Consider the following 20,357-nt stretch of genomic DNA (forward strand, 5'->3'; position numbering starts at 1 on the left):
CAAAACAAATAATTTTTAAAAGTCGATTCATGCTCAGCATCCACAAAGTGCAGAGCTGGGCCTGAGCCAACCATGTTCTTGGGCAGAATTTCACATGCCAGCCAGCCAGGGAGAGGCCTGGAAAGGCACTGGCAGAACAGTGTTCGTGGACCCGAGTGTCTGCAGGTGGCTGCTGGGCAGGCAGAGCTTCTCCAGAAGGCTGAACAGTACGTCACGTAGAGCTCAAAGATACACTCGTGTCTGGTTCTCCCCCAACAGGGCCAACTGGATTGGTCTGGGGTGATCCTCACGTAGAGCTCAAAGATACACTCGTGTCTGGTTCTCCCCCAACAGGGCCAACTGGATTGGTCTGGGGTGATTCTCACATAGAGCTCAAAGATACACTCGTGTCTGGTTCTCCCCCAACAGGGCCAACTGGATTGGTCTGGGGTGATTCTCACGTAGAGCTCAAAGATACACTTGTGTCTGGTTCTCCCCCAACAGGGCCAACTGGATTGGTCTGGGGTGATTCTCACGTAGAGCTCAAAGATCCACTTGTGTCTGGTTCTCCCCCAACAGGGCCAACTGGATTGGTCTGGGGTGATTCTCACGTAGAGCTCAAAGATACACTTGTGTCTGGTTCTCCCCCAAAAGGGCCAACTGGATTGGTCTGGGGTGATTCACATGTGCTCTCAAGGTAGAGAAGCAATTCTCTGTACAGGACATACGACCAAGTGTGGAACTAAAGATGGTTTAGCTGAGGCTGCTTTGGTTATGTGAAGCTAGATCTTCCTTCTCCTTCTTTCCTTTTGGGGAAAATAGCCTTTTAGAAATACAAACTCCAACATACTGCTGTAAAATACAAACCCTTGGAGGAAGTAAGTTAGCCTTTAGGAGTTTCTTTCCTTTTTCCCCAGCATTCTAGAAGTCAAAAGAGTATTTTTGGTGCTTCCTTGGTAGCGCAGTGGTTAAGAATCCGCCTGCCAGTGCAGGGGACATGGGTTCGAGCCCTGGTCCGGGAAGATCCCACATGCTGCAAAGCAACTAAACCCGTGCACCACAACAACCGAGCCCGCGTGCCACAACTACTGAAGCCCGCGCGCCTAGAGCCCGTGCTCTGCAACAAGAGAAGCCACAGCAATGAGAAGCCCGTGCACCACAATGAAGAGTAGCCCCCGCTAGCCACAACTAGAGAAAGCCTGCGCGCAGCAACGAAAACCCAACGCAGCCAAGAATAAAATAAATAAAATAAATAAAATAAATGAATTTATGAAAAAAAAAAGTATTTTTGGAACAAGGTTTTAAAAGCAAGACACAGACACACAAATATTGGGTTGGCCAAAAAGTTCATTCGGTTAGTGAATACGTTATTCAATGAAGTTCTTCACGAAAATTAAAAATGTGTCTTAGTTTTACTTAAACCCGAATGAACTTTTTGGCCAACCCAATAAAAAAAATAAATAGCAAAACAAAACTAAAAATGGGGGGCCGGGCTTACACCTCTTCATTCCTGTTTCTTTGCTTCCAAAATGAAGCGTCACGTCCCCTCTCCAGCCACCCTTAACCCCGATGCATGCCACCACCTGCATAGCTTCTGAACTGGGGAAGAACCTAGGTTACCTCTGTGCACGAACAGGTGTATCTCTGTCAGGATGTCATGTAATGCCAACCCCTTTAGAGTTTTCAACTCCATGATATCTAGAGAGGAGCAGTTAAGGCAAAGGGAACAAATTCCAGAACAAACACTGCAGAGAATGACTTGAAAGTAGGGCTTTTCATACCAACACAGCTGTTTCCTTCAATGTGAAGTTGCACGTGTTGGACCCCAGTTTTTATTTTTCTGTTTTCATCTCCATTAATGGAGATGAAAGATATCTCTGTCTAGTAGAGAACAGAACCAAATGCATTGCCCAAAAGGCTTTCCATCACTACACCTAGATTTTAATTTCATAGCAAAACAAGAGTAACACTAACTGCTTGAAAATGACTGCACCTTCCACCCAAGGTCTAACTGCTTCCCTCCCATCTGTGAGTTAAGCGGCTTCAAGCCATACCCAGCTCAGGGCCCTTCGGGAAGAATTTGGGGCATGAAAGACAAGTACCCATCCCCCCGACAGACATCTTGCTCCCACGACAAGCTGAAAGGTGTCCCGTGCAGCCACTTGGCTTTTGCCAGTAGGGTGTAGGTGCTGCCTGCAGCCTGAGCTCGTGAGGCCACGTTCAGCCCTCGGGCACCTGATGCACCGACCGAAGGACAAGAGAAAGGATACTCCTGTAGGCCGTGGTGAAGTCTTGATTCAACATCCAGTCCAGAATGTTGGCGATGTCTGACTTGAGTGGGTGCCCCGTGCAGGTGTAGACGGTCTCCTCTGTCACCTTCCCAAAGGCCATGTTGGTGCTCTGGGCAGACAGGGGGAGAGTCACCACGGCTGCTGCAGCCACTGAGCTGCAGGAGGGTCAGGAGGAAACCGCGGAGGCAGCAATGCGGGTGGGCACGGGAGAGCTCGAGCCCTGTACCTTTTACACTGCTAAGAGCTCGCCGCACCAGAGGAGGCCACTGCTTGTCGGCTACGTTACTTTGCAGAGTCCTTCCCTATCTTTCCCTTATTTGCAACAAATTATTCTTTCAATTAACCAAAACACAAAGGTGGGAGTACATCTTTGACAAACTATGAGACGTCTTACCAGTTCTAGATTTCTGAATTAACCCATCGGTCATGCTGTTGCTTACGTCTTTCTTGAAAAAGTATTCTGAGGCAGCAATTTGAGATGTGCTAGGAGCGGTGCCCTACCTGCAAGATGTTCAGAGCCCTTCGCATGTCTCCACTGGAAAGAGTTACGAGCGCTTTCATCCCGTCTTCACTTATGTCGACTCTGAAAGGCAACAGGCAGGAGGGATGTAGAGGCCCTGAAGCACAAATGCTCCCCGAGGGAACAAGACGGACTGTGAAGGTCAAGGCTTTGAAACCATTAAAGAGAAAAAAGGGAAGGACGGAGTTAACAATACTCTCCTGATTTACAGGCTCCAGAATTCGCTCTGGCTATTGGGGACGTGGGCCTCACGTGAGTAGTCACAGCCCAGTCCAAGTCTAGCAAGACCATCCTTTGCGGCCAAGCACTGCTATGCTGAGCAGGTAGCTTTGAACTCTGTTCTCTGGAGAGGAGAGGGCGCTGGCGAGATCTGCGCTCGCAGAGCCCAAGCACCCATCGAATCAGCAGCAGCTCGGGCTGGCTACTGGCTTGGCATCTGACCACACAGAATGTGATGTCTCAGGACCTTCCCTGCTAGCCGAGAAAGGCTAGAGGCATCTTAACGGGAGGGACCTGGCAGCGTGCAGTTTCCAAAGACAAAGAGTAGGAGGAAAGTGGGACCGCTTCTAGGGGAGGATGATGGACTCCAGTAAGGAACCAAATGACCTTTATGAAGAACGTCTGTGAGCTACCAGGGCGGCCGACAGACAGTGAGGTTTACCCTGTGCCAGGCTCTCCCGAGTTGTTTACAAACGTTATCGCCTTCAGACGTACCAGTAGCCGCCTTACGTGACACCCAGTCTCCAAGGCCCCCCTTTCCCTGCTTTTCAACATACTTACTTCTCTTTTTCTGCGACATGTTCCAGGCGGGGAACCATGAGTTCGGGGGTCAGGGGACCGAATCGGAACCTTGTACACCGGGACTGCAAGGCGGGGATGATCTTTGACAGATAGTTACAGATGAGGCAAAATCTGGTATTTTCAGTAAACTTCTCAATCACTGGCAAGGGAAAAGAAAACCACCTCACGTCCATCCTGATTCTTCAAGGGACCCAGAAACCCTGAACTTTCCTATGGTCACGTGAAGCGGGGAATCAAGAATGCAAACAAGTGGGAATGCTACTGTGGCGAGAGAGGGTGAGCCTGGAGACCAGCCCCTCTCTCCCCAGAGCTGATGAACACGTCCCCTCCACAGGACTGAACAAAATGCTTCCTTTTTCATGACTGGCTGTGATTCTGACACTCTTGCCATTCCATTCCACTAAGATACGAAATCCAGTATGCCTGCCCTTTTGCATAAGATTCTATTTGGCAAATGGATGATGTGCCACCTTCTACTGGGTGGGGGAGGGGGATGGCTTTTTGCAGACTTTCCAGTGGACCTTGTCTCGAACCCTTAGAGCATTCGAGAAAGCATTAACCCTAATTCAGAGATGCCTGTGACACCAGTTTCATCCTGTAGGTACCAACGTTCTCACACTGGGATCTGCCCAGACTGACTCTACAGAATAAGATGCTGAAGAAAGGTGGCCAAAGCCTCTAGGACCAGAAGATATTCCGTCCTCCTCCTCCTCTTCTTAAACATGGGCTGCAATCCACTCCTCCCCAGAATTCCTAAAGATTGTCTTCTCTCCTAGCTGTCTACCACAGAATCTTAATGAGAGAGATTAAGAATGTCCTTGCAAAGAAATTAACTGCACCAGGCGCCTTAAGACCAACAAATCACAGTATACTCTCCTTTCCTGGCCCAATCATTCTCCCGGCAAGTAGGGAAGTCATGTCAGCTTTCTGAGTGCAACTAAATTACCAGTGTTATTTTCCTGGCTATATTGTATCTAACGGTACCAACAGCAGAAAGACCTATCTAGCAGTTTAGAAGTGAAAGACTTCCCATTCCCTCCCATCAAACAGTACAAATTCCCAACCCTGAAATTGAACCCAATGGAGAAGGAGGATGAGACACCAGTGTCTGGTCATACCTAAAAGTCCCCAAAAGGCTAATGTCTTTACACTATTAAAAGGGGTAACCACCGGTATAGAGATTTTTGTCTAGGTCATCAGGTGGGATACACAGTGAAAGGTATACAGAGATTTCGCTGGGCCAGAAGATGAATGAAAACTGAAAAGAAGCCACGTCCTATGTCATGTCCAAAGTTGCCAACTCTCCTTCCAAAGCATTCCTCAGCCACACACGCCGTACACGGCTGTGCTCCTTACCTCTCCGCAAGGCGTTCTGGGCGTCCTGAGTCATGGCATCAGCTTCATCCAAGATCACTAGTTTAAAGCCTTTCCTAGGAAAACAAATGGTACCACCTAAAAAGGCTTCTTCAATCTCCCTTCGACTTCCAGGCCCAAACCTACACCTTCACATTTGTGCCATCAGGCCCTGGCTCATGAAGTTCATTTCTCCTAGAACTCTGACCAAAGCAGACATCTGTGGTCAAAGGGCACAGAGGTCTAATTTCTGTATTTGTGTTAGATTATGTCCTCTGGCACCGTCATCTTTCTTCCACCCAGTAGCCTCTTATTCTATTCTAGTGCTGCTTTTTTCCCACCCCCTTCACTTCTGCTTTTTCCTCTTTTTCTTTTTTTACCACCATCCTAGTTATCCACCCTGATCTCAGTGCATTTTTGTTTAAATTCAAACTAGCTCCTCTGGTCTTAGGATGTAATGAAATTAATGCTTCCTCAGAGAACTTGCTAATATAGATTTAGATAATATTTTGTTTTAATATTTGCATTTTAATATTTCTTACCACCATTCCTGTACTTTATCTCTTTTTCATGACTGCTTTTGACAAAGCCTTTTTCTTTTCCCCTTACTTTTACAAACTGGCAAAGGAGAGGATTTAAGAAATTAAACTCTATCACCTCACTGATCAAAATCTTTAGGGAGAGAAATTATGCAAAGAATTCTTACTTAAATATTGTCCTTGTGCTAGCAAAGCTCAGGATTGGTCCCCGAACGATATCTATTCCTCGGTCATCTGAAGCATTCAGCTAAATGTGAAAGAGAGAAGCCAAAATAAATAGAAAACATGTTGGTGTGCTAGCTGTGAATTAATGTATCTTTTCATCAATCCTGCTCAGCAAGCTAGGTCTCTAGTTCTAAGGACAGATAAGAGATAATCATTAAAAATAAGATCACAATTATATTTAAAACTTACAACTCACTAGATCATTCCATTATATTCTGAAAGGCCAATGCCTGTCTTTCCTCCCCCTTTTGAGGACAATCACTGACAAGCTCTGGAGGAAGAATTAATTGGTCTGGTCACGGTGAACAGCACCTCTGGCAGGAGCAGAATGATGCTAATTTTAGCTACCACAACCCAGAGCAACCCAGAAGTTACCAAGTTTTTAATACAATGAAGTAAGAACACTGGTGGCAGCAAGGTTCTATAATACAAAAGCAAGTTAAACAGTTTTTTTCTTACAATAGACAAAATTTAGAATTTCGTAAGCTAAGTATATCGGTCGAGTCCTAGTAGTAAACAGATGGCATACTCAAATTCAGTAATTTGAAGAGAATTAAATGAAGAGATAGTTTAAAAGGTGCTGGTGAGGTGTGGGGAAACCACAAGGGCTATGCAATACCTCAGGGCCTACTGGGGCCCATTATCACCCCCAAGTCTTAAGGGGTTGGTGGGGGAGTGGCGCTGGCCGGGGGGAAGGCTGCGTGCTGTGCCCTGCGGGTGGGGAAGCTGTCAGCCTGTGGTGACCCCCAGGGCAGGACCAGGCCTCCTTCTCCCTTCCCCAACCCCTTCCAGGCCCCTGCTGGCCAAACCCAACCAGGAGGCAGAGGGCAAGAGAGCTCGCAGTCGACACAGCTCAGCCTTCCGGGGCGGGGCAAGAACAGCATGGAGCAACATGCAGAAGGGATCTGGGGGCACCTGGGGGACAGCCATCAACCGAGCAACCACTGAGGGTCTGGGTGAAAGTTGGCAACAGCAAAGAAAGACACCTAGTCCTACCACTGCCCTTTAGCTTGTACCAGTCCAGGCAAAAATGTCAATTATAGAAAAAAAGTGAATTAAAACATCTTACGTCTCCTTCTTTCCCAACCACCAGCAGGGCAACTAACTTGTAAAGTAAAACAAAACTAGCAGAACTAAAAGTAAGAGGCTGGAGTCCTTCGAGAGTAACAGTAAACCTCCCATTTACCTCCAAGACCATGGAGCCAAATTCCTTATCTTTGTACAGCTGTTTAGCACAGGCCAGGATGGTGGATGTCTTTCCTGTCCCTGGAGGACCATAGAGAAGGAGATGCGGCAGGCGGTCCTGACTGATAAACTTCTGAACTGAAGGTCGGGGGGAGAAAGAGAGAGGCCATCAGTCTCTGAGAGTTGCCTCATTCACTGCAGGCCCGAGTTGGGCTGAAGGTACTTCAACCATATGTTCAAATCTGGGTCAGATGCAGGAATGAAAAATCTGAAGGACTCAGCTCTTAAAGCCACATCCCATAAAGCTCAATCAGATCCTTCAAAATTACTACTCAGTAGAGACAACATTCCTAAGAAATGTATCCAGGTCCTGCGACTAGGATACCAGCCGCTGACACATGGATACTTACTGGTACTCAAGATGTCCTGATGAGAAATGAGATCATCCAGTGTCTGTGGCCGGTATTTTTCAACCCTAAAATACAATTTAGCATTGATTACAACATATATAAAGGCAAGAACATTTTGTTATGTGCAAAAGAATCCTTTCATATCCTAACTAAAAGAGAAAGAGATACAAAACCCTTTAACTCAGTGGTTCTCACCCGGGGCCATTTTGTCCTCCAATGAACTCTTGATAATATCTGGAGACATTTTCCACTGTCAAAGCTGAGTGGGGGGTGCCACTGGCATCTAGTGGAAAGGCACCAGGGATGCTGTTAAACATCCTGCAATGCACAGCACAACCCCCATGCCCTCCCCCGCCACCCCAAATACCTGGCCCCAAATATCAATAGTGCTGAAAAACTGCTCTCATTTCATCTTTCCAGCTGTCTGCCTATAATCTCAACCTGGATGAGTACCTAAATTAATCCAAAATTGAACTCATATCCAAATATAACTTAACAGATGAATGGATAAATAAATGGTGGTATAGCCACACAAGGGAACGTTATTTGGCAATAAAAGGAAATCAATTACTGATATAAGAAGCCAGTAACGGGACATCCCTGGTGGTCCAGTGGGTAAGACTGCACTCCCAATGCAGGGGGCCCAGGTTCGATCCCTGGTTGGGGAATTAGATCCCGCATGCATCTGTAACTAAGAGTTCGAATGCCGCAATGAAAGATCCCACATGCCGCAACGAAGATCCTGTGTGCCACAACTAAGACCCGGTGGAGCCAAAATAAATAAATAAATATTAAAAAACAAAAAAGAAGAAGCCAGTCACAAAAGGCCACGTATTGTATGATTCCATTTATATGAAATATCCAGAATAGGCAAATTCATAAGAGACAGAAAGTAGATTAGTGGTTGCCACGGGCTAAGGGAGGGGGGAATGGGGAGTGACTGCCAATGGGTATGGGGTTTCCATTTGGGATGATGAAAAATTTTGGAACTAGATAGTGGGATGGTTACACAACATTCTGAATGTACTTAATGCCACTGAACTGTACACTTTAAAATGGTTACAACTGTGAATTGTATGTTATGTGTTTTTACTACGATAACAATAAACTGAAAAGAAACAACTTGGAGTTTTCCGAAATCAAGTCAAATCCACTCAGTCTTTAAACCATCACTAAGACACAGTTGTGTAAGTAGGATGGTTAAGAGTGCAAGCTCTGAATCTGGACCAGCTGGGTTCAAATACAAACTTATTTTCCAACTCTGGACCTTAGGCAAATCATTTAACCTTTTGGTAAAACTGGAATAACAGTACCTTCCTCCTAGTGTCTTTGTAAAATTCAAACACCTAATAGGGTGCCTGCTAATCTAATAGAAAGTCACTTGAATAAAAGTTAACTAGGGAGCGTTGTTACCATCATCATCATCAATCTTCTTCTAGTTTAGAATCTGACCAATAATCGCACCGAGAGAAGAGAATATTTTGGCAAGAGAGAAGAATATTTTGCCACGGAGGTCAATGTAGTGTCAGAAGACACGAGATCGAACCCCTGTGCTGTCACCCAGGTGGGACCCTGGGGCGGCGGGGCGAGGTCGGGCTGGGGACCTGCCACTTGCCCACTCCGGCCACCACCTCCCCGCGCGGCCGACCCCCTTCCCCGCGGCAGCCGGGCCTCCTCCTACCAGGGCAGGTTCCTGATCTTGCCCGCCTCGGGCTGCTGCTGCTGCTGCTGCTGCTTGTGCGCTGAGGTCTCCATGACAGGGTGACGAAGGTGGCTGGGTCCGGTGGGCTTGTCGCCTCCCCCAGGGGCCTGCACCGCGACCAGCCAAGACCTGACCCCGAGACCCACGGACTTACAGTTCGCGCGCAAACGCAACTCTCGCGAGGTTTAGCCGCTTGCTTCCGACTTCCTCCCTCGGTCCCACCCCCTCCCCGTTGCTAAGGCCTCTGTTGCCTGGTTACCGGGAGGCCCTGGCAGTCAGCCTCGCTCCAACTCCGCCGTTCTAGCCGGAGCTGCCCTCTCTCTGGTGCGGCGGGGCGTCCCGAGCCCAGCGAGCGCGGGAGGAGGAGAGGCAAGGCCACCCCTTACAGTTCTTGAATACAGTTGCCGTATGAAAAAAGGCTCGAAATACTTTGTTGGCCCCAAAGCTGGGAGGTGAGTACTTCAAATTGAAAAACAATTCCAAGCACAACTCCAACTCCAGTCCGTCTCCCAAATCCATTTCCCTCACCCAACAAAATTTACAGAACCGACCGACCTCCAGAAACAACTCCAGAGCGAAAATAAATAAATAAATAAAAAGTAAGTAACTTCCAGTTAGGTTAATATGTGTAACTGGAAAAGGCTAGTTAGTAAGCATAGAGGACAGGCTGCCTATGGTCTCAAGCTGCTGAGGAGAAGCGGTATCAGAATGTTAGCATTTTTTTTCTGAGGTGAGGGGATTATGGACCACTTTTGTTTTCTTCTATTTTGCTGGTCTGTATTCCCAGCAATGAGTATGTATTACATCCATAGTAAAGTTTTTTTGTTTTTTGTTTTTTAACATGCTGAGAAAGACAGCAGTCCTGGGAGAAGATGAGTTTGGACCAGGATCAGAAGTGTTCTGATTCAGAAGTAGCTGCTCCTTGCATCTTATGACATCACTGTCACCTGTTTTAGGAGCAGAGTAGAGGGACAGAGGACAAATACACGATGGCAGGTATGGCTTCACCCTCGCCCCTGCCTGGGGAGTCAGAAGAAGGGGGTCAGATGGGGCTTGTGATGTGATAGCGCCCCTGCTCTCTGCTTCCTCCTGGCACTGGTCGTGCAGATCGCTGGGGTACCACCGTTCCCGCTCAGCTTTGGGCAGGTTACTTCTCTCCTCGTCCAACCATATCTCCTCCAAGATGGCTGTGAGGATTAGATGAAATAACATAGGTAAAGCATCTGGTGCATTCCACCCGCCTCTCTCTTTCTCTTCTAGCAAGCTCTTCACCCGTCCTGTTCTTGTCACAAATGTTTCCTCTCAGACAAAACCTAAAGAATTGGCTGGTGTGACTATGCTGGGGAGGGTTAATTTTATGTGTCAACCTGACTGGGCCAAGTGATGCTTGGAGAGCTTGTAAACATTATTTTGGGGGAGCGTCTCTGAGGGTGTTTCTGGAAGAGATTGGCATTTGAAGTGGGAGAATGAGTAGAGCAGATAACTCCCATCAATGCAGGTGGGCGTGATCCGATCCACTGGGGTCCTGAATAGAACAAAAAAGGCAGAGGAGAGGTGAATTTGCTCTCGTTTTGAGCTGGGACATCCATCCTTTCCTGCCCCCCGGACATTGGCGCTCTTGATCCTCAGGCCTTTGGACCAGCTTTCCTGGGTCTTCAGCTTGCAGACAGCAAATCATGGGACTTCTTGGCCTCCGTAATCATGTGAGTCAATCCCTACAATTCCTATGATATCTATGTTATATAAATATCTATACAAATATGAATATATCTAAAATATATTTTAAATTAAAAAAATAGTATATATAATGTATAGTGATATATTAATATTTATTGTATGGCGTATAATATAAAAATATTTTAAAATCTACATATATATAACACATAGTATAAATACAAATTACATTTAAATACACTTGTATTATAACATAAGTATAAATATAATATATATATGTAAATACTATTGGTTCTGTTTCTCTGGAGAACCTTACTATAAAAACCATAAACTGGGCTTTATTCAACTGCCATGGTAAGAGCCATGCTGCTAAGGGGCTTTTGCATTAGGAACATGTTGCCACGACCTCCTTGAGCTGGAAGATGCAAACAAAACTTGACCAAGTTCTCATAAAACTGTGTGCACTTGCTGTCCAGTTTGCTTGGAGTGCAAAATTCTTCTGTGTGACATTCTATCTTATATTTATGAGGTCATTTATTGTGTGCCTCCCCAGTGGATTGTAAGCTCATTTGATTTCCTCACCACTGTACTCCTGGTGCCTGGAACAGTGCCTGTCTCAAAGGAAGCACTCAATTTATAATTGTTTGATGAAGGAATGAATGAATGCTAATAGCTAACACTCATTAGGCAGTTACTATGGGCCAGACACTGTTCTAAGTGCTTTTACATTCTGAATGCATATTCAGTTGTTGCCGTGAACCCAGGCCACTATTATTATCGGCCCCATTTCATAGGTATGCTAAGTAACTTGCCCATGTTCTGACTTGGTATAAGAGGCAGAACTGGATCTCACCAAGATGGTGTGATTCTATAGCCCAAGCTCTTAGCCACTCTGGTGGTGGCTGGTGTGGTCGCTGGACCAGCTGCGGCAGCATCTCCTGGAAACTTGTTAGAAATGCTCATTATTCTTCCCCCCACCCCAAAACCACTGAATCTGAAACTCCAGGGGTGGGCCCAGCTCTCCGTGTTGTAACAAGCCCTCTAGGGGATTCTGAAGCGCTCAAGCTTGAAAACCACTGCCTTATATTCTACTGCTTCTTAGTCTTGGAGCTCCTCAGGACTTCACTTTCTAAGAAAAAGAATGGGTACTCAAATGAGTTTTCTGGAAAAACAAAGGTGTCCTAGTAAATGTCATTTGTGTGTGGTTTTGCTTCTGTCTGTTTTGCTATTAACTGAAGGTATAGTCCTTTAGGCAACTTAATTAATATCTCTTTGGACCTCAGCATTGGCATTCGTAAAATGGGTGGGGCTGAACTAGAGAGAGGGTTAATATTAAAAGCACCAGAGGATTTTTTAAAATTCCAGTGCCAGAAGTCCAGTCAGACCAATTAAATGTGGCCTGGGGGTGTGACCCGGCAGTTGGCATTATAAAAGGTTCTCAGATGATTCTGATATTCAGGCAGAATTGAACTACTGCCCTAGGCTAAGCCAATCACAACAAACCTAGTCCCCTGATTGGCTTAAAGGGTGAGCCTGTGATCCAGTTCTGCCCAATGAGATGTTAAGAGAGAATGGTGGTGGAGGGAAGGGGCATCTGGGAAACTTTTCTCATTACTTTGCCGATTTTTGCACTAGGTGATCTTTAGCTTTTCTCCCAGTGACAAAACTCTATCACTTTAAAGAGAGAGAGGGAGAGAAGACCTGAGTTCCAAGCTCACATGTCTTGTAAGTAGCCTGAAGTTAATATATAAAGGAAGAGGGTTGGGTGTACACTACGCCCTGCCTCAAGGGGGCAGAGCTTATAGATGAAAGATTTAAGCAGAAGAGGATTGTAGCAATGAAATACTGGATAGCTCACAGTCAGAATTCTGGAGACCCCCGCTTGGAAAATGGAACAGAGACAGGCCGTGGAACTGAAACCATGGTCAAAATTACTCCACGGAACGAAACTAGTAAGAAAACTGTTTTTGCTGCCGACTTTCAGAGGCTACTGCCCGCCCACCCCACCCCAAGCTGACCCTACAAACTGGATGTTGCTTTAACCATTTCTACTGTCAGAAAGAATTCATTTCTCTCCTGTACTAGAGTTTTCCTAAAGCTAGTGCCACATTAAAAACCTGGGGAGGGACTTTCCTGGGGGTCCAGCGGTTAAGACTCCGCGCTTCCGCTACAGGGGGCGCGGGTCCGATCCCTGGTCTAGGAACTAAGATCCTGCATGTCGCGTGGTACAGCCAAAAAATTAAAAAATAATAATAATAAAATAAAAAAATAAAAATAAAAACCTGGGGAGACATGCCTAATTGGCCAGGCCTGGGTCACATGCTAGTAAGTACCAGGTATATAGCTTGAGTAGTGGGAAGTGACATCTGCCTGCCACCAAGACTTGTGAACTGTTGACATCCCTGAATACAGGAGAGGGATTGCAGCCATAAGGGTCACAACTGTCCACCACGCCAGCACTCAGCCATGAGGGACAGCGACCAAATGGTGCCAGCTCTTCTGATTTTTCAAGAGAAACCAGAAACTTGGATTTGTATGTGAAATTCTCGTATGTTAAACATTGACAACTAATTAAAAAAAAAAAAATCTGCTGGCCAAGCAAAAACACCATCAGAGCACTTGTGACTTTTGATTTCTCAAGGACAGATGATCAGGCAAAAGGTATAGCGATTCCTTCTTACGCTGTGCCTAGATTTTAGACCTTCTGGGGGATTCAGGCAAATCAAGCTGCTCTCTCCATGTGAATTGTGACATTGATGAGCACAGGCGCAAACTTTTCTTATATAATCAGAACCAGATTTGGAAATGCTTTAATAAAATATCAGGTCCTGGAGATGGCAGGATCAGAGTTTGCAAACAAAATTAACAACAAAAGGCATTTGCTCTTAAAATTGGATTAGGGAAAGGGAACCCTGAATTTTATTATTCTCAGCTTTGGAACAAACTTGGCCTTGGACACAGCACTTACTGCCTTAGTTTATTTTTAAGACTTGTTCTTATGAGAGAATGGGATTCGGGCTATCTTTGGAAGAGGCTGGCAGAAGAAAATCAAACTGGGTCTTTCTCCTGAACATGTTTATACTGGTGAAATCATGTTTAAATGAAGAGCTAGGACTTGAAGGAGGGAAAAATCTCAAAGGGCAATTTGAAGAGTGTGTATAAGGGGAAGGGCCATCTTCTTTGGTGACCATGGCAAGATCATTGACTGACAAGGAATTTAAGTCCTCAGGTCTTTTGGGGCTACTTGTCCCCTACAACTAGTTTCTCTTGTCAGAAGTCCAGAAATGCCCTACATTGGAACTTAGGGAAATTCATTCAGCATCCCCTAAACATTTGTTGATCGAATAACTAATGAAATGGCTATTTAAAGATTCCTGAATTTGATTCTCTTTGAGATTGAAAGGGTAACTTATATGAATTTGCTCCATGCCACTTGCGCTCAAAATTTTCAGTTTTTCTACATTAAATATATCTGGTTCAAGGTCCTCTACTGCTCCTTCCACAGGCCAAGGCAGTTTGGAAATTCAATCTATTGGGGGTTGGGAGTTGGGTTCCTTCCCTTCTGTAGGGTCATTCAAGAAGTCTAAGAGGTTGTGGGGAAACAGGCCAGAACATTTGGGGAAGGGCTCTTAGTCTTCAGTTCTTTACATAGTCTGTTGGAATAGATGCTCTTCGTACAGACTGGATGATCCCTTTGAAGGTGGACAGTTCTGTTGATAATAGTGTCCTTTCCCTCAGCGTACAACTCAGCCACCCAGAACTTTTGTCATTCCTCCCAATGCCACAGAGTATGAAGTTTAGACTTTCCTGTGCCCCTCCTTCGAAGTCCTCCCACCTCCTCCCCCTTACCCACTACTGCTCCAAGTGAGGCCCCAGGACCCATAGTATGGGCATTACCAGGGAGCTTGTTAGAAATGCAGAGTCTCTGGACCCACTCCAGACCTCCTGAATCAGACTTCCATTATAACAAGTTCTCCGGGCAGTTTGTGTGCACATTGCAGTTGATAAGCTGGATTACGTAATCTGTCTCTCTCCCGCCATCTTGCTCCCCACTGCTGCTTTGCATCCCGAGCGTGGAGCTTCAGGGAGCCTGGCCACTCCTCTCTCACACGCACTCCCACCCCTGCCCCTCTAAGGGCCTGGAATCTTGATAATCCACTCAAGTCCCTAAGATCCTAGGCATCCTAGCTCCCTTGAGCAAGGCAAGCCCAGCACCCCAGGACTCTAAGACTTAATTGCTTGGGGGAAAAAAAATCCCCCTTAGTCATTTGTGATGAGTCTAGAGTAGAAAATAAGTCCAGTTTATTCTTAATCATATTATTCTGTCACATTAATAATAGGCCCTCCAGGCTGGTAAAATTTTAAAAATATTTCTTCTTCTGGAATCCTTCCTAATTCTCCCTACTTGGAGTTCAGCGTCATTGCCTTGGGCTAGAATCTCCGGGGTCATTGGGATTTAAAAAGAGAAAAGGGTGTCAATAAAGAGGTGATGGAAGTGTAGTTACACTGACCTGGCTCTGTTCGGCATTGGTCCAGCCGTGAACCATACTGCCTTTGGGTTTGTGAGACTGAAAAGGCAGAGGCAAAAAAGCAGCTGGATGTGTACCTGTCATTAAGATCTGTGTGCTGAACAAGGGGACTGTTGACTACCCACTCCCATCATAGTAGGGACCCTGGGGGATGTAAGGAAGTGAGAAATAGACCTTAATATTGGCAAAAGACCACAGATTCAATTCGAGGACGAATAGTAATAAGAAAATGCAAATTACTGTCATTATTTACATTGCATGGCAGAGTTACACACACTTTATTATACAGTGCATGCTACACAGAGAACTGCTATTTATAGATATTTCATCCCATTCCTCCAATCCCCCTAAACTCACTCTTTCAAAGTATTTGGCCCAAGTTCAATGGCAATGTGATTAAATAAAAAAAGTGTATTTAAAATCAATGTAATGTTGAAAAGTACAGCAAGAGAGTAGTACTGAACACCGAAGAGCCAAGGCTGCCGCAGGTCAGTCTGGAGGAGGATTTTTAAACCTGAAAATATTTTAAGTGTTTCAAAGATATAGATGGTTAAAAAATATATATATATATTTTTTAACAATTTATCTTTTTATTATGAATTTTTTTTAACATTTTCATTTTCAACCAGTGGCTTTTGTACTAGTTTAGACAATGCCTTAGAGTCTTTTTTTTTTTTTTTTTTGGCTGTGCTGGGTCTTAGTTGCGGCCTATGGGCTTCTTCAAAATATATTTTTAAAAATTCTTTTGACTTGGAGAAAGTGTGTTTTTTAAAAAGGGAGGCACCTTAGAATTAAATCTTGTTCTAAACTGAAGAGACTTGGCAGATGTGCAAGAAATTAAAATATCTGGCATGTTCATGAATATGAGGACTGGACAATTGTATCTTGAAAAAGTCTTGAAATTTAAAGGTCATTTAAAGTACAGATTTAAAAAAAATTTTACAAAAGCAAATTTCTTACTTAAAGGGGTATCTAATTAAATTTTCCTGAGTCTCATGGAAGTAGATTATTTTATACCCTCTGCTTTAATTTTTTTTCACAATTTAATTTAAGGGGTATTGAATAAAGAGAACATATTCAATATGTCATATTTTGGCAAATGTCAACCAGAACTGGCTTGTTAAATACGGGTTATCTTCAACTTGTGCCAATTAATTAATTAAAAATGTTTTCTTAATGCTAAATTCAAATAAGTTCTTGGTTTTGATACAACTTCTGATTTTCTTCTGTTGCTCAGGTGATTTGAAATTATAATTGAGAATAAATTTTGCAAAATTAACACATAAAAGGGCATCATTGGAAATGTTTTCCACTGCATAATTACAACTGCCGTGGAAGTGGTTGGCGTATTTGGATAGTCACGAAACTTAATTCCATACGTACATATTTCAAAATTATCCATCTGCTTAACACCAGGAAGGGTTGCAGTGGTAAGATCTTGGTGTACCCGACTGTGGAGAACTCGGTGTGGTAAAATTTGCAAAATCAAAATCGTTGTTTCTTAAAAACAATTAGTGGGATTAGAAAGTTCTTCCAAGCCTACAATATGGTACATCAGAACAAGAAAACAAGATAATTTATTCATGTCTCCCCATACTCCTAAGTGACCACCAGGGAGAAGACACACACAGAGGTAAGGAACTAAAGGTAATCACCCACGGGAATTTCCCCCGTCCAGTAGCTAGGACTCTGCGCTTCCACTGCAGGGGGCATGGGTTCCATCTGGAGCACGGCATGGCTCAGCAAAAAAAAAAAAAGGAAAAATAAATAAATAAAAAAGGACTTTGGAAATTATTCTGAGATGGGAAAATGTAGTAAGTCAAGCCATATAGAATTGCTGTTTAGAAAATAAACAAGCAAATAAATAAGTAAAGGTAATCCCCCAGATCCTAAGGAGGAGTTGAATTTAACTTAAGCTTTAATGTTAATCAAGTGAGATTGTGCCTTCTCACTTGAAACTGTTAAGTGCTGAATAATGACGGTGACATTTAAACGCAGCCCTAAGTGTATTTATATTAGGAAAATACCTTGACATCTTTAGTCTAAGTATTATAAACTATCCTAATACTAGTTATTAAGTTATCCTAAACTGTCGTTAATAAACTTCCCCCTTTGATTTGTAGCAACTTTATAAACAGAATGGGTGCTATGTATTTAGTTGGGTAAAGCAACTGTTGCAGATTGCCTGCAAAGCTGGCTGCCAACAATTCCTCCTGTCGCTGTGGATGGGGGCCTCTTCCCCTCTCAAGAGGTGGAATCTATTTCTTCACTCCTTGGAGGCTGGCCTTTGACTTGCTTTGACCAATGGAATGTGGCAGAATCTGGTGGAAATACTATTCTGGAACTTCCCAGCTGAGGCCTGGAAGGTTCCACTTTAACCAGCGTGGGACACCATCTGCCATGTCTAGAAGTCCAGGCTATCCTGCTGGAGAAAGAGGCCAAGGCAGGGGAGTCCGGGAACTCAGGTGACAGCCAGGAGGCCCCGTGCGCACTAGGAAGTCCAGCCAGCCCCACAAGGAAGGAGGCCCAGCCGCGCAGTCCCCAGTCGTTCAAGCCGTTCCAGCTGAAGCACCAGCCCTGTGAGTGAGGCCAGCGTGGGTCCTCCAGCCCCACATGAATGCACCCCAGCCGGCACCGCATGGAACACAGATGAACTGCCCCTCTGAGCCCTGACAGAGTTCCTGACCCACAGACTCAGGAACAAATTAAACGATTGTTATTTTAAGCTATTGCGTTTAGGTGTGGTCTGTCATGCAGCAATAGATAAGTGCTACAGTGACAATTCTCCAAATCCTTAAAATTGGGATTTACCAACTCTTAAAACTTTCTTGGAGGCTGAGAAGAAAAGCCAGGTAGAATATTCATTAACCAAAGCTGACATAACTAAGAGAATTTTTTTTTCTTTCTTTCTTTTTTTTTTTTGACCGCAACCCGCGGCTTGCAGGATCTTAGTTCCCTGACCGGGGATCAAACCTGCACCCCCTGCATTGGAAGGGTGGAGTCTTAACCACTGGACTGCCAGGGAATTCCCTAAGAGAATTTTTAAAAGTCCTTTTGAAAAAACTTTGTGACTGTGCTCATAAACTATTTCAGTGGCTGATGTTTCTGTCATGGAGAGTGACTTATTTATAAGTTAGCTAACGTGTAACCTTGACTAGAGCAATGACAAAAGTAGTCACTTTAATACTTATCTAATTCTTACTTGGTATTATGTTAAGGAGAAGTTCCAAGTAAGCTATGAGTGAGGATGAACAGTATTACAAATACTGCTACAGCATCCCTAGGCTGCAAATATTATCTGTATAAAGTACACAGTATACTTGTATAGCAATAGAATGTTTATATGCATATATTCCTAGATCTAAGACCAAAAGTAATTTATCTAGGCCTAAAATAAGTTTGAAGCAAGTTAGAATTTTCGTTCAAATTGTAGATGTGACTTGCATTACTAGTACTGAATTTTTAAAAACTTAGCTACCTAGTGTTACCAAGTTTGCCAGTCTTTTGACAACAGTTTTTATGGAAACATTGCTAGCAGTTTTGTCGACCTCAAGATTTTTTTTATCTGCAAGACTGGGTTAGATTTTTTTTTTTTAAAGAAGAGCATTTAAATGAGTAGGTGACATATAGATTAAATACTAACTATATTTGGTGCCTGTTCACTAGGAAATTACAAAAAAAAAGATAGGCTAGGAGCTGAAAAAGAGCCAATAATAAGAGCCAAATACTAAGGGAAAAAAAGAATGGTTTATACTGAGAAATTATTAGCATAAGGCATCTTGTTCTGTAATGTAACTTGTAAATGTAAGAGAACAGGAGAGAGGTGGTAAATATACAGAAAATAAGAGGAGAACAAAGTGACTTAAAAAAATAGACTCATGCATACAGAATGAGGGAAAGATCTGAAAACTAGTCCACTGGGTTTCCATTTTGGGCAATATTCTGGACTAGATAATCTAAAAACTTTCCCACATTTGATAGTCAACTAGAAATACCGGAGAAAATAGAGATAATCTTCTGGAGTCAGAAAAAGAGGGTATGAAATCCAGAGTAGCGGGAGGAGGTCTTTGATTTTTAAAGGTGCCAAAGGAAAGAGGGGGGAGTTCCCTGGCAGTCCAGTGGTTAGGACTCTGCACTCTCACTGCAGAGGACCCAGGTTCAATCCCTGGTTGGGGAACTAAGGTCCCACAAGACGTGCGGCATGGCCAAAAAAAAAAAAAAGAAAAAAACCAAAAACCAACCAACCAACCAAACAAACCAAAGGACAGAGGGGACAAAGTTTGGGGGGAATTGGAACTGTGGCCTCCACACAAACAAGGACCCTCAAAGAGCTCCACTCTTACGGAAGGGAGTGGGGTTCTAGAAAAATCTGCCCAGCCAGCATAGGGTGATAACTCGGATGTTTATCTCTCCTTAGGTGGGCCTGGGTGGGCAAGAAATGCCCCCTCTGAATTTGTCACAGTACGACTGTACTCACATAGGTTTGGGTTTTAATTTACACTGTGGGGAACCGCCAAGTGAAGAAAGTAGCTAAACACAAGCTCTGGAAGGACAAACCTTCAGCCTTGACATACAGAATTCCCACAAATAAAGATCAACTCGTTTGAAATTACAAAACACACAAGGAAACAATTCACCATGAGCAAGAGACAAAAGAAACAATAAACAGCAAGATATGTTGCCAATCGCTTCAGATAATTATATTTTTAAAGACTCCGTTAAAATAAATTGGATCACATCTATTTGTACAGCACAGGGAAATATAGCCATTATTTGGTAATAAGTTTAACTGGAGTATAATCTGTAAAAATATTGAATCACTGTGTTGTATAGCTGAAACTAATATTGTAAATCAATTATATTTCAATAAAAATTAATTAGTAAAATAAAACTGACTAATTTTAAAATAAAATTAAAAAAATAAATTGGATCACAGTGATTAAAGCCATAAATAAACGAATAAAAACCACGAGAAGAGAACGACTCTTAAAATAGATAAGGTACTTTTAAAAAAGAAAGTAGGATGCCTGTATTTTGGTAAGCGATCTTTCTCTTTTTTTATCACTGTCAGTGGAACCAAATATTCAACATGAGACTGTACCTACGCATTTGTGTATTAACTAGAAACAGTAAAATTTCCCCATGAGTC

At 43.8% G+C, this 20,357-nt stretch overlaps 1 protein-coding gene and 1 non-coding gene across 2 annotated transcripts in view; one reads left to right on the top strand and one right to left on the bottom strand.

The window, feature by feature from the left end:
• RFC5 (replication factor C subunit 5) overlaps nt 1-9,179 on the bottom strand; it is a 12,638-nt gene extending 3,459 nt beyond the window's left edge. The window contains exons 1-9 of the mRNA XM_036874635.1: nt 8,985-9,179; nt 7,304-7,368; nt 6,895-7,031; nt 5,651-5,730; nt 4,948-5,021; nt 3,571-3,730; nt 2,772-2,853; nt 2,250-2,379; nt 1,600-1,677 (exon numbers count right to left, since the gene is read on the bottom strand). Of these exons, the coding sequence (XP_036730530.1) occupies nt 1,600-1,677; nt 2,250-2,379; nt 2,772-2,853; nt 3,571-3,730; nt 4,948-5,021; nt 5,651-5,730; nt 6,895-7,031; nt 7,304-7,368; nt 8,985-9,058 (880 nt within the window). The 5' untranslated portion in view covers nt 9,059-9,179. The remainder of the gene's footprint in view (nt 1-1,599; nt 1,678-2,249; nt 2,380-2,771; nt 2,854-3,570; nt 3,731-4,947; nt 5,022-5,650; nt 5,731-6,894; nt 7,032-7,303; nt 7,369-8,984) is intronic.
• A 10,133-nt stretch (nt 9,180-19,312) lies between these two features.
• On the top strand, nt 19,313-19,385 carry TRNAE-CUC. The gene has a single exon. It is a non-coding gene; the product is annotated as a tRNA-Glu (tRNA).
• The last annotated feature ends 972 nt before the right edge of the window (nt 19,386-20,357 follow it).

This window comes from Balaenoptera musculus, chromosome 14, assembly GCF_009873245.2.
Source record: "Balaenoptera musculus isolate JJ_BM4_2016_0621 chromosome 14, mBalMus1.pri.v3, whole genome shotgun sequence".
In the NCBI taxonomy this organism is placed as follows: Eukaryota; Metazoa; Chordata; class Mammalia; order Artiodactyla; family Balaenopteridae; genus Balaenoptera; species Balaenoptera musculus.